At 45.9% G+C, this 24,572-nt stretch overlaps 1 protein-coding gene across 1 annotated transcript in view; it reads left to right on the forward strand.

Moving 5' to 3' along the window:
• The window catches only part of USP43 (ubiquitin specific peptidase 43), a 62,410-nt gene that overhangs the window by 964 nt on the left and 36,874 nt on the right, over positions 1-24,572 (forward strand). The window contains exons 3-5 of the mRNA XM_024748412.1: positions 6-356; positions 10,863-10,994; positions 18,673-18,776. Coding sequence (XP_024604180.1) covers positions 6-356; positions 10,863-10,994; positions 18,673-18,776 — 587 coding nt within the window. The remainder of the gene's footprint in view (positions 1-5; positions 357-10,862; positions 10,995-18,672; positions 18,777-24,572) is intronic.

A 24,572-nucleotide genomic window follows, 5' to 3' on the forward strand; every position in this document is an offset into this window, starting at 1 on the left:
CCCAGCCGGGACACGGCGATGGCGACGGGGAGGGAGGCTTTGCTGGCCCCCCGGGCCCGGAGCCAGCTGCGCCCGGAAGCCCCGGGGAGGAGCGCCCGCCCCGACCCCAGCCCCAGCTCCCCGCCGGCGACGGGGCGCGGATCCCGGGAGCTCAGGGCTTGAAGAACCACGGCAACACCTGTTTCATGAACGCCGTGGTGCAGTGTCTCAGCAACACCGACCTGCTGGCCGAGTTCCTGGCGCTGGGGCGCTATCGGGCGGCGCCGGGCCGCGCCGAGGTCACCGAGCAGCTGGCGGCGCTGGTGCGCGCGCTCTGGACGCGCGAATACACGCCCCAACTTTCCGCCGAGTTCAAGGTAGGCAGCGCCGGGCTGCCTCCAGCCTTGGCCGCTCGGCGGCAGCCACGTTCCGGCCTTTAGGGTTTCCCTTCTGGACCGTTGGGTGCTCCATCAGGAAAGGGGTTTCTTGGGGACTTCTCTAGATGGCATTTGTCAGTTAAGCCTCGGATTATCGCTTCTTTTTAAAATTAAATTTATTTTTACATTTTTATTTAGTTTTGTCTGCGTTGGGTCTTCGTTGCGGTGCGCGGGCTTCTCCTTGCTGTGGCTTCTCTTGTTGCGGAGCACAGGCTCTAGGCGTGCGGGCTTCAGCAATTGTGGCACGCGGGCTCTAGAGTGCAGGCTCAGTAGTTGTGGTGCACGGGCTTAGCTGCTCCTCGGCATGTGGGATCTTCCTCAACCAGGGCTCGGGCCCGCGTCCCCTGCATTGGCAGGCGGATTCTTTTTTCTTTTTTAAATACAAGTTTAAGTTTATTCAAATTTATTCAAAGCAATCTGGTTTCATATGCATTATGCTATTGGAAATAGTCTCCTTTTTTTTTTAAACATCTTTATTGGAGTATAGTTGCTTTACAATTGTGTGTTAGTTTCTGCTTCATAACAAAGTGAATCAGTTATACATATACATATGTTCCCATATCTCTTCCCTCTTACGTCTCCCTCCCTTCCACCCTCCCTATCCCACCCCTCCAGGCGGTCACAAAGCACCGAGCTGATATCCCTGTGCTATGCGGCTGCTTCCCACTAGCTATCTACCTTACGTTTGGTAGCGTATATATGTCCATGCCTCTCTCTCGCTACCACTGTGCCACCAGGGAAGCCCATAGCCTTTGTTTTGAGTTGGTTAGTGTGTCAGCGCTTGAGGCTGGTGAGTGCAGGGGGCTGGTAGATTTGAGCGAATTCAGCATTTCTGCACTCAGCAAACATTAGTTGAAGTATCGGAGGACTGTTCTAACGCCAGGGATAGAGAGTTTCCACTCTAGTTTCCAGTGCGGTGCGGGGAGTTGGACTTCGAAGGCCAAGGTCTAGGAGGAAGGAGGTGGATGATGAGAAGGACGCAGCCAGGCCAAGATCTAGGAGTAATCCCCACAGGGGGAGGGAACAGCAAGTGCAAAGGCCAGAGGCCTGAAGGAGCTGAGAACTGGAGGCATGAAAAAAACTCGGGTGGCACTTGCCCAGGAGAGTAGAGTGGGGAGGAGATGAGGTTGGCCAGACCATGTAAGGTTTTGGAGGCAATGGTAAGGAGTTTGGCTTTTATTCTAAGCCCATCGAAAGCTGAGAACCTGTGTGCCAGGTACGGTGCCGAGGGCCTGGGAGAGGCAGTGGGTGTGCTATATTGGAGGTGGCATCCTTTTGCGTAGTGTGAATGAAATCCCCTAGGATGCGTTAGCATGGGTTTGTATCCTTTGTTCCTGGGGTCACGGTCTACTTACTGGGTATGCTGCAGGGTCATGAGGCTTTGGAAGTTATGTGTATCACTTCACCCAGGATTAAAGCGGGGCATTTGTTTGGGGTCCCAGTTGGATTAAAGAGTGCTGATAATTGACGCGCATGGCTGGCTTCCTGCTAAAAAACCACAGTTCTGGGCAGAGAGCTGAAGCTCCCCAAAGACTAGGGATTGTTGTTCTTGGGGGAGAGGGAACTTGTCAGTGTTCATTCCACAAGCATCACCGCTCTTGAGTTTCAGCCTGAGAAAGCAATCCTTGCCATGTGACCCACGAGGATGCCAACCCCCACCGTCCTCTCTCCTGCTTCCACTAGTGAAACACTGTTCTGCAGGCGTCAGTGGGTCAAGTGGGTGTCAGTAATATCTCCTTTTGGCATCATTTGCTTTTTAAATGTGAGAAGCAGTATCCTTTAGTGGTTCAGAGCAAGGTCTTGGTTACCTTGAGCAAGTTACTAAAATCTCAACTGTGCCTCAACTTTCCTTATCTGTAAAATGGGACTCTAGCGGTACCTACCTTCTTATAGGGTTGTTCCGAGGGCGAAATGAGCTAATTATAATTCCTCACCTGCGGAGACCTGGAGGGAGGGAGGTAATCCTGTGTACCTATTCTATTGTACCTTTCCATGCATTCTCATCCAGTTACTGCAGCAATGGGAGAGCTTGAAAAGTCTTCCAAATTAGTAATCACCTTCCATGACTCACCAGCGTTTCCTGTCTCTCTCAAATCCTGCTCTCAAATCCCTAGAGCCAAGAAGCTCCCTGTGAGCCTCGGGGAGCTGAAGGGTAATCAAACTGTTAATATGTTAGTAAGGGTGTTATAAGCCAGGGGTTCCTGGAACTTTCCTGGTAGGCAGCCTTGGAGAGAGTGGGGAAGGATTCCAGAATCTGTGCTTTTAAACCTTGGGGATTGAAATCTAGGTGGGCTCCTTTTATTTTACAGATGAGGAAACATTTATTCATTCAACAAATATTGAGTGTCTAGATACTATACAGGGAGCATGGAACACATGTGGGGTGATGAGTGCAAAACCTGATCCTGGGGCTCCTCTCCTGGAGCTTACGGTCCAGTGGGAGGGATGGATGTGAGTGAAGTAATACCACGGGCCCACGATTAGAACTGGTGACAAGTGCTACAAAGTAAAGATGCTCTATTTACAGTAGCCAGGACATGGAAGCAACCTAAGTGTCCATCGACAGATGAACGGATAAAAAAAAATAAAGATGCTCTATGGCAATTCTGGCAGGAGGACGTGACTGTTTGGGGAAGGTGGTGGGAGGAGGTGGGCTAGGAAGTCTTCCCAGGAGAGGGAACCATTGAGTTGAGTTTTGACGTATGAAGGGTCAGCTAAGGACATGGGAGGGTGGGAAAGTGCATTATAGTTCCTGAGACTGAAACTGCCAGTCACTGAGTGGGTGGGGCTGGGCAGGATAAATGCCTGATAAAATGAATTAATGAAAGCCTATGTGGCTGGGGGGAGGGGCTGGAGAATGGTTTTGGGAGAAGGCACAGAAGGTTGTGTAGGGGAGTTTGGTCTTTAAGAGGGATCATTAAAAAAAAAAAAAAAAGAGGGATCATTAGCTTCAGACGAGGAAGGGAGGAAGTTGAGAGGCAGCCAGCAGGCTGGAGTGAGTTACTCCAGCGCAGCCACGCAAAAAGGATGGGTCTGTGGTGTTCCCCCTCCCTGGGCCCTGAGTCACCCAGCGTCCCAGTGATAGTAGGACTTAAGAGCAAATGAATAAATACATTTTAAAAATCCTGTCCATGGTATTATCCATAATAGTTTGATTTCTAATGATGTAATTCAATGTATATAACTATAAAAAATTGGAAAATGCTAAAATGTAAAAAAAAAAAAGAAGATCTGGAACTGCACCCTCTGGAGGTAACCATCACTGCTGTGCTGATGTGCTTCAAATCATGTACAAACAATTGGAAATTCTAGTTTTTTATCGTGCTGTTTTCAGTGAAGTATTATCATGAGACTTTCTCCTGGTCATTAAAATGTTTTATAAAACTTAATTTTTAATGATTGTGTAATATCTCATTAAATGAACCAATCCCTAGGGAGATGTTTATGTACTGTACAATTTTCCAGCTATCATGCTACATTGAAAATTCTTGTATTTAAATCGTCGTCCTCAGCTCTGATCATTTCCATAAGCTTAATTCCTTGAAGTGAAACGACATGGTCAAAACAAAGATGACTGTTTTGTTCTTTTTATGTTTTTTGCTTTTTTTTTTTGCTGTCCGCGGGCCTCTCACTGTTGTGGCCTCTCCTGTTGCGGAGCACAGGCTCTGGACGCACAGGCTCAGCGGCCACGGCTCAGGGGCCCAGCCGCTCCGCGGCATGTGGGATCTTCCCGGTCCGGGGCACGAACCCGTGTCCCCTGCATCGGTAGGCGGACTCACAAACCACTGCGCCACCAGGGAAGCCCTGTTTCTTGCTTTTTAAATCAGTGTTTACGAGGTATGAATTATGTACAGTGAAAGGCACCCATTTTTAAAAATTGAGTTATATGTGAGATATAACACTGTGTAGGGTATATAATACATTGGTTTGATACGTTTGTATTGCAGTCTGACTGCCAATAGTAGCACTGGTTAACACCCCTATCTCGTCATGTAATTATCATTCCTTTTGGCTCTGGGAACAATTAAGATCTAGTGTCTTAGCAAGTTTATTGTTTACAGTACAGTTTTGTTGTCTGTAATCACTGTACAGGTACACTTCGTTTCATCGTACTTTGCAGATGTTGCGTTCTTTACAAATTGAAGGTTTGTGACAACCCTGCGTCCGTCAAGTCTATGAGCGCCCTTTCTCCAAGAGCCTTTGCTCACTTTGTGTCTCTGTCGCATTTTGGTAATTCTCACAGCATCTACAACTTTTTCATTGTTATTGTATTTGCTATGGGGATCTGTGATCAGTGATCGCTGATGTTACTATTATAATTGTTTGGGGCTGCCGTGAACTGTGCCTATATAAGGTAGTGAACTTAATAAGTGTGTGTGTTCTGACTTCTCCACCAACCGGCTGTTCCCCCACCTCTCTCCCTGTCCTTGGGCCTCCCTCTTCCCTGAGACACACGCTATTGAAATTAGGCCAATTAATAACCCCACAATGGCCTCTAAGTGTTCGAGTGAAAGGAGAGGTCAACCCATGCGGCAAATGTCATAGTGGTCTTATTTTCGGAAATTGCCCCAGTTACCCTGACCAGTCAGCAGCCACCAACATGGAGGCCAGACCCTCCACCAGCAACAGACGAGACTCGCTGAAGGCTCAGATGATGGTTAGCATTTTTTTAGCAATAAATTGTTTTAGTTATTTATTTTTGCCATTTTATCTTTTTTGAATTTTATTTTAATCAATTGTTTTTTAATTCAGGTCTGTAGGTTGTTTTTTGGGACAGTGCTATTGTACATTGTACTACTGGGGTGTTAAGAGACTACAGAATAGCGTGAGTATAATTTTATATGCCCTGGGAAACCAAAAAATTCACGCGGCTCGCTTTATTGAGATATGCGCTTTATTATGGTGGTCTGGAACCTACAATAACTCTGAGGTCTGCCTGTACCATGTATTAGTCTCCAGGACTTATTTATCTACTCGTTAGGACTATGTACCCTTACACACCATCTGTCCCATCCCTCCACCCTCAGCCCCTGATAACCACTGTTTTATTTTCTGCTTTTCCAATTTCAATTGTTTTTTAGATTCCACATGTAAGGGGTATCGTAACACTATCTGTCTTTCTCTGTCTGACTTATTTCAGCATAATGCCCTCAAGGTCCATCCACATTGTTGCAAGGGGCAGAATTTCTTTTCTCAGGGCTGAGTAAAAATTTGAAGTGTAGAATCTGATGAGTTTTGACATGTATGTACCTGTATAATCACCATCCCAATTTTAAGTATTTATTGTTTTTTAGTTTTTAGTTCAATTTTGTTGGGCTTGATTATTTTTAGTACCCACATTGACAAATTTCTTTCCAAATGATTCTATCAAGTTGTAGATATATCAGCAATGCATATTTTCCTAAGTCTTGGTTATTCTCTCTTATTAATTTATTGAACAAAAAGAAAGAGCATCTTGTTTTTACATTTGTTGTTTTGATTTAGGAGTGAGGTGTTGGATTTTTCCATGCTTTTTTTTTACTAGTTGTAAGACTGCTCTTGGAATTGTCTGCTCATGTGGTGTGTCTATCCGTTCTGCCTCGGTCTTAATGTTCTTTTTTCTTGTTTCTGTAAGTTCCTTAACTCTAGTCTTATTTGCTGCACATATTTTCTCCCAACTCTCTTCTCCCTACTGAAAGTTTTAGATTTATTTATCTCATACCTTTTGATAAACATTCTATGTTATGTACTTCTAGTTTTTCTATGGCTATATTAAGGATTTCAGCCATCTGGAATTTATCGTAGCTCACGTGCTTGAGGATCAATTTTAGACTAACAATTTTAGACATACAGTATGCCTCAAGCGATACGGCGGAGGCATTGCTTTTAAAAAACAAGGATACCTTCATCACTTGTATGTTTTGGAAGTTCTGGACAAAACCAGTAAGACATGAAGTGGAAATGGAAAAAGAAATATATTGAACAGAAGGAAAATTACTAAATCGTCCTAGAAATCCGTATTTTAGAATGATTGCTGTCGCTAATGGGTTCAGGTACAACATAGACAGTCAAAAGCAAGACCCATTTAGAAACATATAAAAATGAGATTTCATACCTAAAAACAACCCAATGTATGAAATAAGTAGGAATACTTCTTAAAACAAATACGTTATAAATTATCAGTGGTGAGAGGAAGAAATACATACACACACACACACACACACACACACACACATACACACACACGGATAGAGCTATGCCATATTGCAGGGTAGAAATACCAAATATTGCCATTCATCTCTCCCAAGTTAAATCCCAAGGATTTAGCTTTCATGCAGTTCTAGTTACATTTCAATGGACTTTCTATGGGAATGTTTTCTGTAGAATCAATAGGTAAAGTTATCTTAAAAAACTCTGTAAAATACCTGACAGATACTGTTATAATTGGGAAAAGACCAATAAAGAACAGTGTTCACTGTTAAAAAAATTCGCAGTGTACAAGTTAAAATGAAAAAGAAAATTACCTGTGGTCCCATCTTTCTATAACCATTTGTTAATATTTTGCCATACATTTCCTGGTATTTTACCTTTCTATCTATAAATATATTTTTAAAATCTCAAATATACATTTTTGCTGTTTTTTTTTAAGACAGGATTATTTATCTTCTTTTCTCATTAGTATTTCCTCAAGCATAATTTTTAAGGCCATCTGGTATAAGTTGTGCAGTAAGTTCTCCCCAGATAACTTTGAGATATCTTTGCTTGGATCTCTCATTTCCTTAGGCTAAACCTCTTAAAGTGGAATCGCTATGTTTATAAAGAGGGACATTATTAAGGCCTTATCTTGTCTGTCTTCTTGAAGTTGTCAAATTCTTTCTGGAAAAGTTGTGTGGCTTTATGGCCAGACTAAGAAGACAAGAGTGTCAGTCTTAAAGGGTTAGCCTGATTATCAGGAGAGGAATGGATCTCACATGGAAGAAAGAATAAGTAAAGGTATAGCCCATAGAAGTGGGAAAGTATGTTTGGGGCACCCGAGTGGCTCCTTTACCTGGAGCTTTGAAACATGAGATGGAGTGGTGAGTGATGGATGGGGCCAGACTGCAGGAATCTGGATTATTAGGTGGTGAGTCATCGAGTCGGGAAGGGTTTGGGTGGGGACATGACATTACCAGCTGGGCTGTGGGAAGAAGGGTCTGTCCTGTCCTGCAGGCAGTGGGTGGTCAGGGGGAGGTGCTGGGGGCCGGGCTCCCCTCGAGGTAGGCATTGCAGTCTGGATCAGCGGGAGTTAGGACTCAGCGGTGGGAATGGGACTCTGGTGAAGGGGTGGGATGGAAACAGTTGGGAAGGCAGACTCAGAATGCTTGATTGATGTGGGTGTGAGATGGAACCTGCAAGAGGACCCTGACACTAAGAGAAAGAGCTGATTTTAGAGATTTCAAGCTGGAGGGGCTGGAATGTTGGTACTAAGGATGTAGGTTTGAGGGAGGCTGGGAGGTAGGGTTGCCAGGTAAAATACATGATGCCCAGCTCCATTTGAATTTCAGATAAACAATAACTTGTTAGTAGAAATATATTCCCAATATTGCCTGGGACATACTTATACCACAAACATTACCATTATTTACTGCTTATTCAAGGTTCATTTTATTTGCTAATTGGGCAGCCCTGCTTGGGGGTCAAAGTGCAGAGAAGCCTAGACTCTCCAGTGCACCCAAGCTACTGTGTTTCAAATAAAGACTCAGAACCAGCATTTCAGTTAATTAAATCTTGAATTTCACTTCGGCTCATCCTAAAGTTTTCTTTAAGTCTCAAGGAAAGATGAGAAAAAAGGAAAAGAAAAAAAGCCCAGGGCCTTTGATTAGATTGGCCTTGGTGAGATCTGCTGGGTTCACAGCTTTGCTCACACAGCTACCTTGGGTGGGCATGAACAGAGGACAGACCTACAGGGGACAAGGCCTGCCCTGTGCACTCACACAGAAAAGGGGGTTTGCTTACATTCAAATGCTCGTGCTTGCACAAAAAAGACCCTGGAAGGATGCTACGTAAGAAAATGTTCAAAGTGTCCTCCCTCTGGGGAGGGGAGGGGCACCCAGACCTGGGAAGACTTCGTTACTCTTCTTTTTATATTTTGAATTATTTTTTTTAAAGTAGGTGCATATATTACCCTTTGAAATAAACTTTTTGAAAGCCAGGGCATGCATTTACCCAGAAAATGACAAAGCTGTCACCTTGTCTAACAGGACAGTGTGAAGGACGCAGGAATGTGAGTGCCACGAAGACAGGGAATCATGTTGCTTGTGTTGTAGCCCCAGGCCCTAGACTAGTGCCTGGCCCCTCGTAGGCACTCAACAAATAAGTATTTATTAAAGGGATTAAGGACTGGCCCAAACATTTTGTGATCTAACCACAGAAGGAGATGTTTGCACTTCTCAAGTTTCATTCATTTTAGGAAGAGGCAGTGAAGGAACCACATGCGTGGTATTTAAGGAAGCCCACTTCACTGGGCCATGTGGTCATTCTCAAAGAGGAGAGTTGACGCCGTGGGAGTGAAGGAAACCACCGTGGAGAGAGAAGGACAAGAAGCTGTCCACCTTTGGGGTGAACAGAGAGAGACAGCGTGGAAATAGACTGAGGGTGTGGGTGGGGGGCCAGGTGAGCATGGGAGGAGAGATGATCACCTCTATCAAAACATTCCACCACGTGATCCAGCAATCCCACTCCTGGGTATATTTCTAGAAAAAAATGAAAACACTAGTTTGAAGATACATGCACCCCAATGTTCATAGCAGCACTATTTACGTTAGTCAAGACATGGAAGCAAACTAAGTGCCCATCAACGGTCAATTGGGGACTTCCCTGGTGGCGCAGTGGTTAAGAATCCGCCTACCAATGCAGGGGACACGGGTTTGAGTCCTGGTCAGGGAAGATCCCACATGCCGCGGAGCAACTAAGCCCGTGTGCCACAACTACTGAGCCTGTGCTCTAGAGCCCGCGAGCCACAACTACTGAGACCACCTGCCGCAACTACTGAAGCCCACACGCCTAGAGCCTTTGCTCCACAACAAGAGAAGCCACCACAATGAGAAGCCCATGCACCACAACAAAGAGTAACCCCGCTCGCTGCAACCAGAGAAAGCCCACATGCAGCAACAAAGACCCAACACAGCCAAAAATAAATAAAATTAAATCTTAAAAAAAAATCTTAATCATTAAAAAAAAACAATTGGATTAAGAAGATGTGGTATGAACATCCAATGGAACATTTCTCAGCCATAAAAAAGAATGAAATACTGCCATTTGCAGCAACGTGGATGGACCTGGAGAATATTATGCTTAGTGAAGTAAGTCAAAGACAAATACTATATGATATCACTTACATGTGGAATCTAAAAAATAATACAAATGAATCTATATTCAAACAGAAACATATAGCACAGGGAACTCTACTCAAAAGAATCTAAAAAAGAGTGGATATATGCATAACTGATTTACTTTGCCGTACAGCAGAAACTAACATTGTAAATCAACTATACTTCAATAAAAATTAAAATAAAATAAAATAAAAAAGAAACAAAACAAAATGGAAACAGACTCACAGACATAGAAAACAAACTTGTGGTTACCAAAGGGGAAAGGGACAAATTAGGGGTATGGGATTAACAGATACAAACTACCATATATAAAATAGATAAGCAACAAGGATTTACTGTATAGCACAGGGGATTATACCCATTATATTGTAACAACCTATAATGGAATAGAATCTGCAAAAATACTGAATCACTATGCTGTACACCTGAGACTAACACAATATTGTAAATCAACTATACTTCAATGAAAAAAAATATATATATATACATATATTCGACAGACAACCCTGTGGGTTTTCAAAGGACAGGATACACAGTGGTAGTCTTTCTGGAAAAAACGATGCCTCCTCCTATACAGAGAACCCTCACAGCATTTGGGGACACTGCCCCCCAAATGACAGGCTTTAGCAGGAAAGACCATTTCTCGCCCCATGTTGTTTCTGACTTGTCATTCTGGTCAAGGATGAAGCATGACCGTGGGTAGGCTTGGTGCTTCCAGGTCCTTATTTGGATGTTTGAAGGGCCAAATTGCCCCTCAAAGCGCGGGCTTCTCACTGCAGTGGCTTCTCTTGCTGCATGGGCTCTAGGCGTGTGGACTTCAGTAGTTGTGGCAGGTGGTCTCAGTAGTTGCGGCACGTGGGCTCAGTAGTTGTGGCTCGTGGGCTCTAGAGCTCAGGCTCAGTAGTTGCGGCACACGGGCTTAGTTGCTCCGCGGCATGTGGCATCTTCCCTGACCAGGGCTCGAACCCGTGTCCCCTGCATTGGCAGGCGGATTCTTAACCACTGCGCCACCGGGGAAGTCCCCAGTTGTCCGTTGTTGGGCACTTAGTTTGCTGCCATGTCTTGGCTAATATAAACATTCTTCTGTTCCTTTCAGAATGCCGTCTCCAAGTATGGCTCTCAGTTCCAAGGCAATTCCCAGCACGACGCCCTGGAGTTCCTGCTCTGGTTGCTGGATCGTGTGCACGAGGACTTGGAGGGCGCGGCCCGGGGGCTGGGGTCCGACAAGGTCAGTCGCCCTCGAAACAACACGTGGTGTTTGATTTTCTTTTTCTCCCTTGCGCATTTACTCAGCTCTTCAAAACTCAATCTTGAAATTCAGATCCGTAGATTTTTGCGTATTCTGGCTGCTGTTCACACAGTACCGTTCCCTGCTTCTTCCTCTTTGCCCCTTCTGTTTTAGACCAGACGTTTCCTCCCATTGCAGTTCCTCATCCTCTTTAATCCCAGTGACATGGTGAATAGGGTTTCTGTTTGGTTTAAAGTTTGAAAAAAAAAAATCTCCTTTTTGTCAAAAAAGTTTGGTCATCTGAGGCCATGGGTGCCATAGCTTATTATTTTTAGATGCTTCCATTTTAACTCCACCCTTGCTTTTTCAGTTACTTATCCTACAGAGCAAGCGATTCCCAATCTTTTTTTTCAAGACACAGGATGGATGATCTTGACATGTGTGCACACAGCGGTCCCAGATTTGAATGAAACCTCAAACCTTTGGGAGTAAGAAAGCCCTACGATCATTTGTCGTAGTCACTGCTAGTTGATAAACCAGCTGTGTTCTCAATGGGCTTTGCTAAATAAAGATCAGTGATGGGTTCTACTCTAATCCTATCCTTTTATCTCTCTCTTAAGAAAGTAAGAACGAGTGAAGTTATGATTCCATGAGTGAGCAGAATTATTACAACAATATCCATGAATAATCTGCTATAATTTAAAAAATGTTTCACAAGCTTTGGTAATTAATCAGTCGCATATTGCTTTTTATGTGTCTCAAAACTGATCCAGATGCAGCTACAAGAACTGCTGTACTTGTTTTTTTTTTTTCCGTTTGTTTGTTTTAATTCTGGACATTTTATTCCCATCCCCCTCGTGAATCAATTAAAAAGCCCTTTGGAAGTGTTTCAATCTTTCACCCGTTACCTTCCCATCCTTACATTATCTGCTCAGAGACCATTATTCTAGAGTAATAAAGATTGAATGGAAAAATGTGACACAAATGGACCTATCTACGAAACAGAAACAGACTCCCAGACATAGAGAACAGACTTGTGGTTGCCAAGGGGGAGAGGGTTGGGGGAGGGAAGTATTGGGCGTTTGGGATTAGCAGATGCAAACTCGTTTATACAGGATGGATAAACTGTAGAGCACAGGGAACTATATTCTATATCCTGAGAAAAATCATAATGGAAAGGAATATGAAAAAGAATGGACATATATGTATAACTGAACCACTTTGCTGTGCAGCAGAAATTAACAACATTGTAAATCAACTCTATTCAATAAAATAAATTTTAAAAATAAAAGAATAAATAAATGGGGGGGAGATTGAGTGGCAGTCACAGTTTGTAGGATGACTGAATCGAGATACATAATGGGCAGCGTGATGACTGTAGTTAATGTTAATAATACCATACTGAGTGCTGGAAATTTGCTAAGGGAGTAGATTTCAGGCCCTCTCACCACACATAATAAAAGGTAACTACGTGAGGAGATGGATATGTTGATTGGCTTGACTGAAGTCATCGTTTCACCACGTAGATGTGTATCGAATCGTCATGTTGCACTCCTTAAATACATACGATGTTTCTTTAAAGATAAAATGGCTCAAGAAGCTGAGTCATTTTTTTTTCTTAACTTGTCCACACAGCCAGCTGTTGTCTTTGTTTCTTTCCCTTTTAAAAATGACAAGCGGCAACTTTAAGAAAAGGAGGGCATAACAATATATGTCTTGAATAAAGGATAGAGCTCTTTTAAACAACAATATAATGTAGAAGCTAAGAGCTTGACAGAGCTGCAGAAAGAGTACTCATGTCTGAGACAGCAGGTTGCCAAATGCATGGAACAGGGAAGATGATGATTGTACGGTGTTCTGTACTCCTCAGAGCACATCTTGGAGTGTTATACACAGTATGAGTAGCTACTATATCATTTGCGGGGTGTTGTTAGAGTTATTATCCCCATTTTATATATGGGTAAACCAAGAATCAGAGAGGCTGTGTAACCTTCCTGAAGCAGCACAGCTTAGGAAGAGGTAGAGTCAGGATTCAAATCCAAGGGAGGTCTGGCTTGAAAGCCTGTTTCCTTATCTTAAAAAGAACCATCCCAGGACTTCCCTGGTGGTCCAGTGGTTAAGACTTCACCTTCCACCGCAAGGGGCACAGGTTCGATCCCTGGTCGGGGAACTAAGATCCCGCATGCCAAAAAGATAGAAAAATAAAAAGAACCACTCCATTCACCCCCAAAGCACACAAACGAAACAAAGCAAAAACTTCACCAAACAGAACCTGGGAGGACCAGACACGTAAAGGTTATGGTGGTTTCTCTGGGTTGTGGGATTGTGGGTGATTTTTCTTATATGTACAATGATTTTCTGTTTATCTAATTCAGACCCTTTTAGTTGCAACTTGGTCCAACTTAAGGAGAGGGCATTTATTGTCTTTGAGAACTTGTGAGTCCAAGGGTTGATCCAGCTTCAGGTAAGGCTGGATCCAAGGTCTCCTTATCTCTTGTCTTTCTCTTCATTCTCAGACTGACTCTGCCCATCTAGTGGCAGGAGGGGCCCCTGCAATGCTCACAGAGCCTTTTTCACTTGGGATTCCAGAAAAAGCCCAGGCAAGAGTCCGATTGTCTTAGCGTGGCTCACATGTCCACTCCTGGGCAGGTGGCCAGCAGGATGGAATATTCTGATTGGGCATATGGGTCCCATGCCTGTGGGGCGAACTCCACCCAAATCACATGGGTAAGGAAGGTTTCTGTAGAGCTGGGGCACGTTGGAAAGGAATGCTGAGATGACAAACGTGCCACTACACTGTATTCCATAATCTTAGCATGAACACATTTTGAAATCAGAATGATGTATTAAAAAGAGAGAGATGGGGCTTCCCTGGTGGCGCAGTGGTTGAGAGTCCGCCTGCTGATGCAGGGGACACGGGTTCATGCCCCGGTCCGAGAGGATCCCACATGCCGCGGAGCGGCTGGGCCCGTGAGCCATGGCCGCTGAGCCTGCGCGTCCGATTGAAGTGTGTTACATGTCAGACATTTCATATGATGCTTTTCATGACTTATTTCACTGATGCATAGGACACACTCAATAAACCCCTGAGTGGTTGAATAGATTAAGTAGTTATCATGCTTTAATATTTGATGACTCATAATAAGGATAATAATAAGTAACTCATAATAAGGTTAATTCATATATTACAGTTAATGGAAATTTAGGTTAAATTGTCCAAGGTCCTTCAACTTCTACCTGTGGAAAGAGAATCAAACCTGGGTCTGTCTATTTCAAAGCCAGCGTGCTGGATCCCTTTCCTTATCCTGAGTTTCTTGTGCCTTCTGTTTCCCACCAGAGGGAGGGAGGAGACCCGGCTGCCTCTTCCTTCTGGCTGCATCTAGAAAAGTCTTCTTGGGAGTTTCCTGGTGGCCTAGTGGTTAGCATTCCAGTCTTTCACTGCCATGGCCCGGGTTCAATCCCTGGTCAGGGAACTGAGATCCCGTAAGCCGTGTGGCGTGGCCAAAAAAAAAAAAGAAAAACCACCAACAACAAGCTTTTTGTCCTGTGCCAGGCAGTGCTTCCTACCTGGAAAGTAGGAGGGATAAACAGCCTTCCCAGTTACCTTTCAGTCTTCCTCTTTTGTGCCTTTGTGGCGGGAAAAGGCTTTGGACTTAAGGATGAGGAAGAGCACAGAGAGGTTAAGTAACTTGCCCTAAGTCACACAGCAAGTCAGTGGGAGAGCAAGGATCCAGATCTAGAAAATTCAACTCTAGAACAGGGCTTCTTAGCCTCAGCACGTTTGACATTGGAGCTGGGTAATTCTTTACTGGGAGGGGTGTTGTCCTGTGCGTTGTAGCATTTGCAGCGCCCCTCTACCTACCAGATGCCAGTGGTACCCCTAACTGTGATTGATAAGCAAAAATGTCTCCAGACATGGCCAAATGTCCCCTGGTGGGGGGAGGGAAAAGCGTTTCCCCATTGAGAACCTCTGCTCTGGAGCCTTTGCTCCCAACCACAGTTCACCACCCCCAAACCTTTCTTTAAGACGCCTTTGAGTTTATTTAAGCCAATAATCCATAACAACTTCAAAACCCACATAAAAGCAGCCCTAATTGGTCTTCCAATTCCCAGTGTGCCCCGCTACTATATGTATATGTTCTCCACGCTGCAGCCAGAGTGATCTTTTCAGAAAGGAAATAAGATCACGTCACTGTCCTGCTTAAATTCCCCTGGTGGCTTCCTGTTGCACTTACAACAGAATCCGGACTCCTACGCGGCTGACGGGGCCCTACCTGACTGGCCCACCAATCACTCCACCCGGTTTCAGGCCCCTCTGCCCCTTGCTCATCGTTCTCAGCCACGCTGGCTGCTTTCTGTTCCTTTAATGGCTAAGGGTGTCTGGAGGGCACCACAACCCAGCAAGACCAGGGGTGCTTGTTGGTCGAAGAGAGGAGCTTGGCCCACTCTTCATTTGATCTGATTGAAACCAGAAAAGATCTTTTACTCTGTCTGGGGTCAAAACCTCTCCTGAAATTCACTCTTAGAAAATCGGGCTGCCTGCGGAGGCCTGGCTGTGAACGCTTGAAGGTGAAAGAGCAGAGCTATTGGACTATTTGGCACAAACTTCATTTTCTGTTTCCAAGAAGGAAAGGGACTGTCCCCTGTGTAACTCTGAACAATTTTTCTTTCCGAGGTTATTTCTGTTTCAAAACATATGAAAGCCGTGTAGTTCGATTTATTTGAAACTAGAATAGAAAACATAAGGACCGCTTTCTTCTCTGTTAATGCAACGATAAATGTTTTTGTCTGGTGAATAGGGCATCTTTTTACTATCCTGTAGACACTGTGACACTAGCAACCTTTTGGGTAGTTTATCGTACAGGAAACGCCACTCTTGCAGAATTAAGAAAGGGATGAGGGTGGGGAGAGGACCAGGAAGCTAACATTTATTAAGCACCTACTATGTGCCAGGCAGGATACTCACATCTTTTTTGGTTCAAATGATGGCTCCATGAGGTGGATGTAATAGTCCTATTCCTTTTAGATGTGGAATGAGGCTCAGGGAGGGTTTTAGGGTCACTTCGTTAGCAGGGCAGCGCCAGCCGGGTCTCACCTGATAGACCATGCTTTGTGAGTGACCCTCTGCTGTCTCTTACCCCAGCCTTGTCTGGGATTTTCACTTTCCATACCCATCCTTGGATGGTCACGTCCACAGCCTCTCTCAACGCGGGCTGCCTTATCATCTGGGTGCAGAAGCAGCCCAGATCATTGTGAGGTCTTTGGTTGCGAGGAACGGCAGCCAACCAGATGACTCAAACAAGAAGGGGATTAGTTGGAAGGCCAAGGGGGAGTGTGCAGAATCGAAGGGAAGGCTGAAGACCAGGCTTGGAACCATCAAGAACCAGACAGCTCTGGGGTAAGGGTGTCTCAGTGGCAGGAACAGCTCAATCCTCCAGCCTGGACACTTCTGCTAGAGTCGGTGTTTGCCGCCTTTGGGTCACTCTGCCCATGATTGACACGCAGGGCAGGAACATCCCATCTGTCTAGCTTGGGTCATGTGCCTGCCTGTCTCTTGGTAAGGGAGGACAGGACCCCTGAGGAAAGAGCCTCCCCTACCTCCCCATGGACTGAGGCTACTCCCAAAGAAGAAGGGTCAATCCTGAGCAGGCCCAGATGCCAGTGTCCGCTCTGTACCCAAGTTCTCTCTCTCCTCCGAGCCCTTCATTTACCTGCCGTAGGTGTCTCTGCCTCGAACTTGGCTTGCCCTCCCCTCCTCCCCTGACCCACTTCTCCTTTTGCCTTTCCCTCTTCTGTTAATGGAAAGTGGTTCTCCAGGCATCAGACTGGAAGCTTGGAGCTGGCCCTGTGTATCCCTCCCTCTGTCTCCGTTTCCTTCCCCATCAGGTGCTCAGTTATGAGCTGTGCGCACAGGGTGTCTTGATTGAGTTCCTACCTCCTTTTTATTTTCATGGCTCCTACTCTAGTTCACCCTGTTGGCACCCGGACCCTTGAGCCTCATAATTTGTGTCCTAACTCCAGACGCCCCCTCCTTCATCGTGCCCACGCCCGTCAGGTTATAGTGTGTCTCTGTGTATGTAGCCACCGCTTAGGTTCAAAACCCACTAGACACTCCCCTTCATGTAACAACAGCAAACACTTACACGGTGCTTGCTGTGTGCCAGGCCCTATTCTAAGTGTTTTATATATATTAACTCTTTTAATCTCAAAATATCCCTAGCACGTTGGTACTGTCGTTCATTACCCCTTTATTAAATTGGAAAACCATGGAACAAAGAGTTTAAGTAATTGATTTAGCTGGATCAGAGGTTGAGAAACTCTCACAGCTAAGTACCAGCGCAGGGATTTGAACCCCAGCAGTCTGACTCCAGCGTCTAACCCTTAACCCTGGTACTATGCTGTTTACTGAACCAGGAATCTTCTTTAGGACATTTAAGGCCCCATCCAACATGGTACCAGACGCCCTCTCTAGCTTTGTTTTCTACTCCCCTTTGCACATCCTGTATTCTGGTCAAATTGGGTTTAATGAAATAGTGGGACTGACTCTTCTTAGTATTTGTCACTCTTATTTGTACCAAAATTTTATTATGAAAAATTTCAAACATGGAAAAGTTGAATTCCTTATACAGCGAATATCTCCTACCCACCACCTAGATTCTATAATTTACATTTTACTAAAATTGCTTTATCATGTATTTTATCTACCTATCCATCCGTCTGTCTACTCATCACTCCATCTTTTTCTCATCTTTTTTTTTTTTGGATGCATTTAAAATTAAATTTCAGACATCAGTACATTTCTCCCCAAACACTTCCCCTGTGGTCCTTTCTCCTGGCTCTTTGCCGGCCTTAAAGACGGGAGTGATGTGGCCAGAAGCCATGGAATTCCCGCAGCTACCAGAAGGTAGAAGGGACAAGGAACGTATTTTCCCCCAGAACCTCCAGAGGGAGTGCGGCCTTGCTGACACCTTGGTTTCGGCTCCGTGATGCTGATTTTGGATGTGCAGTCTCGAGACCTGTGAGGGGACACATTTCTGTTGTTTCAAGCCACTAGTTTGTGGTCGTTTGTTACAGCAGCAACAGGACACTTATACATAAGGGAATGTAGAGAAGGATACAATAGGACAGATTGTGGAGGGAGGAGGCTCACGCATCCATTATTCTAAGGTGCAAACCTGGTCTGTCTGAGAGAGACAATGTTCGTGTGAAGACTGGCTCCCTGGAAAATGTGGACAGAAACAGCTTAGCAGGTGGAAGATGGGCAGATTTGGTGTGGATGTATTTGAAGTGATGGCAGTTCACCCAAGTGAAATGTACGGAAGGCATCTAGACACAGGGGGCCTAGAAGGATGGAGGTAAAGAACAGGGTTCTCCACCAAGGTTCATGCTCTTTCAGCGCACACACGCACACACACACGCTCTCATAGTCTCTCTCCCGCTGTCTCTCTCTCCTCTCTCTCTGTCTGTCTCTGTCTCTGTCTCTCTTGGAATTGGGGAGGTCCAGGGATTGAAGGAGAGGCGGATTACGGTAAGACAACATGGAAGGTCCTGGTTCTGCAGGTTTAGGTCCATAGAATGGTGCTGAGGACCCAGGAGGAGGTGTAGGTTCGCTGGTCTGAACGCAGTGGAGTGGTGAGAGGCACATCTGATCTTGCTCCCTCTCCTCATTTCTTTGCAGCTTCAGCCTGAAGCCAGGAAGACCTCCGAGGACCTCCTGTCGCCATCAGCTCAGCTTCCTCTAGGCCAAAGCTTTGTGCAAAGCCACTTTCAAGCACAGTACAGGTAAGAATGGGGTGTGTTTAGAATCTGTCCTTAAGGGCTCAGCAACCTCCTATGCTGGTAACTAACCTCCCTTTGCCAGGTTTACCCCGAGATTACAAAACAACAGAAACCATAAACACCCTTCTCTCTCCCATTATAAATCCCAATTAACCACTAACTTCTATTGTCTCTGACCCTCAGTATTTCAGTTTTTTGTGTTTTTTATTTTATTTTTGGCTGCGTTGGGTCTTCGTTGCTGCGCACGGGCTTTCTCTAGTTGCGGTGAGCGGGGGTGACTCTTCATTGCGGTGCACAGGCTTCTCATTGCGGCGGCTTCTCTTGTTGCGGAGCACGGGCTCTAGGCATGCGGGCTTCGGTAGTTGTGGCTCGCGGGCTCTAGAGCACAGGCTCAGTAGTGGTGGCGCACGGGCTTAGCTGCTCCACGGCATGTGGGATCTTCCCGGACCGTGGCTTGAAACCGTGTCCCCTGCGTTGGCAGGTGGATTCTTAACCACTGTGCCACCAGGGAAGCCCCCTCAGTATTTCTTTTCTTTCTTGCTGTCTCCTGGACCTTCCATCCCCCCCTTGAAGGAGAGGTGATGCAAGCATGGTTCTCCAGAGTATGAATGTGGAGGCCAGGATCTCCCCAGCAGGCCATCATTGAGAAGTGGATGAGATCTTTCTTTCTGGTTTGTTCTTTATTGCCAGAGAGCCAAGTTTCACACATTATTTCCAGCATAATGGAGGATATAAAAGGTATATAATTATATAGACTCTGACTTCAGAAAGTATATGTTCTCTTTGGGCTTTTATATATGACAGTTCAGAGATTCACATAAGGCAGAATATTTTCAAGAACGACAATGTTGTAGTGAAAGCACTAACCCCCGGCCGGGGCTTCTCGGAGGAGGTATATGCGTTTCCACGGGCTCTGCAGGATGAATAGGGTTGAAAAGGGTGGGAACATATTCAATGAGAGTGACATCCGCTTCGAGGTGGGAATGAGCTCAGTGATCAAGATTGAGGGGAAGCCACTTGGTTACATATACGTTCGCCCAGATAGTTTTTGATTTAACTTAGAAGAGCCCAAGGAGATGAGGTACAATCTGGGGTCAGGCATTTCGCGAGGACACATAGTAAATGGCAGAAGCAGGATTTGACCGTTGATAAATCTCTGAAGCACAAGTCCTGTTTCTGCTTCTTTGCAATTCTTCGTCTTGGGTGGCTCTTCCATCTGACCTTGTTCTTTTCCTGTGAGGTTCTGCTGTTACTTCATGCACAAAAGCTTTGCCTTCTTGTTCTCCATTATGGATACCAAAACTTTTTTTTTTTTTTTTTTTTTTGCGGTACACGGGCCTCTCACTGCTGTGGCCTCTCCCGTTGCGGAGCACAGGCTCCGGACGCACAGGCTCAGCGGCCATGGCTCACGGGCGCAGCCGCTCCGCAGCATGTGGGATCCTCCCGGACCGGGGCACGAACCTGCGTCCCCTGCATCGGCAGGCGGACTCTCAACAACTGCACCACCAGGGACACCCCAAAACATTTTTTTATATTCTTCTTTTGGATGTTGCATTAAATCACTTTCAAAGGTGGGTTTTTTTCTGAGTCTTCTGCATGCTCTTCTCTTTCCTTTGCCCTGTTGTCTTTTTCATAAGCCTCCTGTTGGTTTTTTATCTCTTATTTACTTCAAACAAAGTAACGATTATTCAGCTTTCTAGAATTCACTTACAGCCGTTTACTTCCATACTTTTGGGAGAGTTGTATTCTTTGTATTTAGAAAGGAGAAGATGACTTAAAATTGCCCAGAAATTGTGCTAATTTAGGATTTATGTTATATTCATGGATCATCCATAATATAATTTGGATGTGATCACTGTCTTTGAGGTGATTATTTATTTAGGAAGAGCAAGTAGTTTTGGAAACACTTTGGAAGAATGCCAAAGCTGCTTTCCCACTGGAACAGAAAATCCATAGCACTTGAGAAGTTCCCTCACCCTGCCCCAGCAGGGAGAAGGACTTCAAACGACCTTGAACGACAGCCACAATGACCCTGGGGCACTCCCCTCCTGCCCTGGCTTGCTTACCACATTGGGTAATTCAGATCTCTTCTGGATGAGCCCCAGTCTCATCGTTGTCCATGAAGAAATGCCCACTGGAAGCAGCCGCATAGCACAGGGAGATCAGCTCGGTGCTTTGTGACCACCTAGAGGGGTGGGATAGGGAGGGTGGGAGGGAGGGAGATGCAAGAGGGAAGAGATACGGGAACATATGTATATATATAACTGATTCACTTTGTTGTAAAGCAGAAACTAACACACCATTGTAAAGCAATTATACTCCAATAAAGATGTTAAAATATAAAAATAAAATAAAATCCCCCCTCCCAGAAAAAAAAAACAAACAGAAATGCCCACTGATTTCCTAAGAGAAGTGGTGATGCACTACGAGATTTACATGGAGGAAACCTAGATTTCGTGTCTACGAACACACCTTTTAGCCATGAAAGCTGCTTGCAGGGCATCTGTCTTATCTCCAGGTACTCAAAGCAGAGGCTGCTTGAAAGCAAAATAAGGAGACAGAGGAAAAGAATAGAGGAGGAGGGAGAAGAAAATCTAGAAGGAGGGAGGGGGAGGCATAAGGCAAGGGCGGGTTAGAGCTTGGGGAAGGGTCACCGTGATTGGCTTCAGGTGCCCCTCCTCTGTGTCCCCCGTACCATAGATCTGCCTCCTTTCTCCACTCACTCATTCTCTCTGCCTTCTTCCCTTCTTGTCCACACATCCTCTTTTCCTTCTTGCACATCCTTGAGCATCTGATACTGCGCTTGGTCCAGTGGCTACAACGAAGAGTGTAACTCCTTGCCCACAAGAGGAAATACTAACCAAGCAGATCCCTTTATTCTCTGGGTATTTAATCCATGCCTACTACGTGCCAGGTCCTCTTCTAGGTGCTGGGAATTGAGCTGTGAAAGGAGTCAGCCCCTGTTCTCAAGGAGCTCACATTCTACTGGGGGAGGTGTTAGATAATACACACATAATACACACGCAACAATTTGCGATGATGATGAATGTCACCTGGGAGGCGGGGTAGGCAGCTAACCTTAGATGAGGTGTTCGGGCCAGGCTTCTTTGCAGAGGGGACATCTGAGCTGAGAACTGAGTGACAAGGAGCCAGCCGTTGAAATACTTGGGGACAGGGTATTCCAGGCAGGAAAAGCAGCAAAGGGTCTGGGGTGGGAGTGATCCAGGCAAGTTCAGGGAACAGAGGGCCATCGAGTAGTGAGGGGTGGGAGGTGAGGCTGGACAGGTGGGCGCGCACCTGGTCGTGTGGGTTGTAGGCTCAGGGGCAAAGGGAACCACTGCAAAGTTTAAGGCAGGGTGTGGTCTAATTTTCCATTTAAGCAATTGGCTGGTGGGGACTTCCCTGGCAGTCCAGTGGTTAAGACTCTGCACTTCCACTGCAGGTGGCACAGGGCCGATCCCTGGTCGGGGATCTGATCCCACGTGCCCTGCGGTGTGGCCAAAACAAAAAAGAAGAAAAAAGAAAGAAATTGGCTGGTTGTTTTGGTGATGAAGGGAGGCAGGGCTGGTAGCTGGAGCAGCAGGTGTTGTGCTGTTCTCTCAGTGGGAGAATGGTGGTGGCTGGACCATGAGGTAGTGATGGAGATGGAGGGACGTGGGCTGGTGGGGAACAGAGTCAACAGGACTTGCCAGCGGGTTTAAGGGTCAGGGGTGGAGGGACCAAGGAAACAATGAGCATCTAGGGCGACTCCTGGGTTTTTACATAGTTGTATAACTGGCACGTGCTTTGATGGAAAAATGGAGGGAGCTTTGAAGTTCATGTTATGGATGCGAAAGCGGAAAAAAACTCTTGTTTCCCTTTGCATTACTCTTGACTACTTCCACACTCACAATCCTTCTGACCCCAGATGTGTGGGTGTTTTTCCCACACCAAGCAGTTCTGCGATTCTCTCTGGACGCCAACTGAGTGTCCTACAATTTAACTCAATTCTGGCACTACCTACTTAGAGCGGGCACGGACCCCGCAGGTTAAGGGCTCAGTCCCAGAGGACTGCCTGCCCACCGGACACCAATTGCAAGTCCCGGGTCGTCACCTGCGCTGCTGACCGACTGGCTATAAATTGGAGGTTTCCACGGCCCCCTCCTCGGGTTCAATGATTTGCTAGAGTGGCTCACAGAACTCAGGAAAACCGTTTACTTACCAGGTTACCAGTTGATTTGGAAAGGCTATAACTCAGGAACAGCCAGATGGGAGATTCATAGAGCAAGGTCTGTGGGAAGGGGCGAGGTTCCGCACCCCTCGCTGGGTGCACCGCCCTCCCAGCACCTCCCCGCGGTCACCAACCTGGAAGCTCTCCCAGCCCCTTCTGCTGGGGATTTTATGGAAGCAACATTATGTAGGCATGATTGATCCAATTATTGGCCATACGTGGTTAACTCAACCTCTGACCCCCCTTTTTTTTTTTTCCCAGGAGGTAGGGGTGGAGCCCTCTAATCCCATGCTTGGTCCCTCTGGCAACAAGCCCCCCTCCTGTGGTTTTCTCTGGGGGCTTTCCAGATATCACCTCATTAGCATAAACTCAGGTGTGGGGGGATGGGGTTTGTTATGAATAGCAAAAGATGCTCCTTTTACCTTCATTCTTGCTCTTATCACTTAGGAAATTCCAAAAGCTGTAGGAGCTCTGTGTCTGGAACAACTGTTGGAGACCAATTATATATTTCTTATTATAAATCACAGTATCGTAAGGCATGAGTCAGGGGAGGATTCGTGAAGAAGTGACATTTGAGCTGATCTGAGACTAAGGACCGCAAGGACCCTTTGTCGATTACTATAGAATGATGAGTAAGAAGCAAGATATTCATGCTGGAAAAAAAGACTGGTGACAGCTAAAAATAGCCGCTTTCTGCCTGCTGGTCCAGAGTTAAGAAAAAATGTAGTTAGAGACGTCCACCTAGGCTAGGACTCTTGAGGTCTGAAAAGTGATTTTCTGTAGCCGTCGGTGGGCACCAGCTCCACACTGGAGCCCCTGAAGGTGATACTTGCTGTCCTGGACCCTCTTCAGCCTCTTTTCCTTGGGGGGAGGTTGCCTGAGATGAAGGGCCGCCCTGGCATCGGCCTTTATGAAACTGAAAGCTGGAAATGTTATTATGGGTTAATTCAGAGATCCCTGTTCACCGAGATTCTCCCTCCAGCTCCCTTGTCCTCCTTCTTAGGGGGGCTGAGTTTTTGCCTTTGGCTGGAGGAGAGAAGGAAGAATAGAACTGGGGTGCTGGAGGTTATAAACTAGAGGACAAATAATTGGTTATTCTATATGATCATTACCACAGCCTGAAAACCTCTGCAAGTTTAATAGCCAAGGACTGTTGCAACGTTGGAGTTTGGGCTACAGGTGGGACTGTGTGTGTGTGTGTGTGTGTGTGTGTGTGTGTGTGTGTGTGTGTTCATCTCTTCACAGCATTCATAGCTTTTATTCACAGAAAGCCTAATCTGGTCCCCGTTACAGGCAGCATTCCCTATTAGGCAGAGTATGTTTTGGAAGGCTTCCTCAGAACAGATCTTGGAGAGGTGACATCTTGCTTGCGCGTCATCATAATTACCTTGCCGACTTGGACATCCGTCTCGCCAGCCAGCGAGCAGGTGAAGCTGGCCAGGTTGGAGGTGTCAGGCGTACATTCAGCAGCAGTGAGAGGCCAGAATGTGAAACGAGCAGTGCCATTTCGGGACATTTGTAACCAGTGGGGAGCAAAGAGCAGTTCTGAGTTTCAGCAGCAGGTGAGAGGCTGGCTTTGGAACAGAAAC

The sequence above is a fragment of the Neophocaena asiaeorientalis genome, unplaced genomic scaffold (genome assembly GCF_003031525.2).
Source record: "Neophocaena asiaeorientalis asiaeorientalis breed wild unplaced genomic scaffold, Neophocaena_asiaeorientalis_V1.1 scaffold543, whole genome shotgun sequence".
In the NCBI taxonomy this organism is placed as follows: domain Eukaryota; kingdom Metazoa; phylum Chordata; class Mammalia; order Artiodactyla; family Phocoenidae; genus Neophocaena; species Neophocaena asiaeorientalis.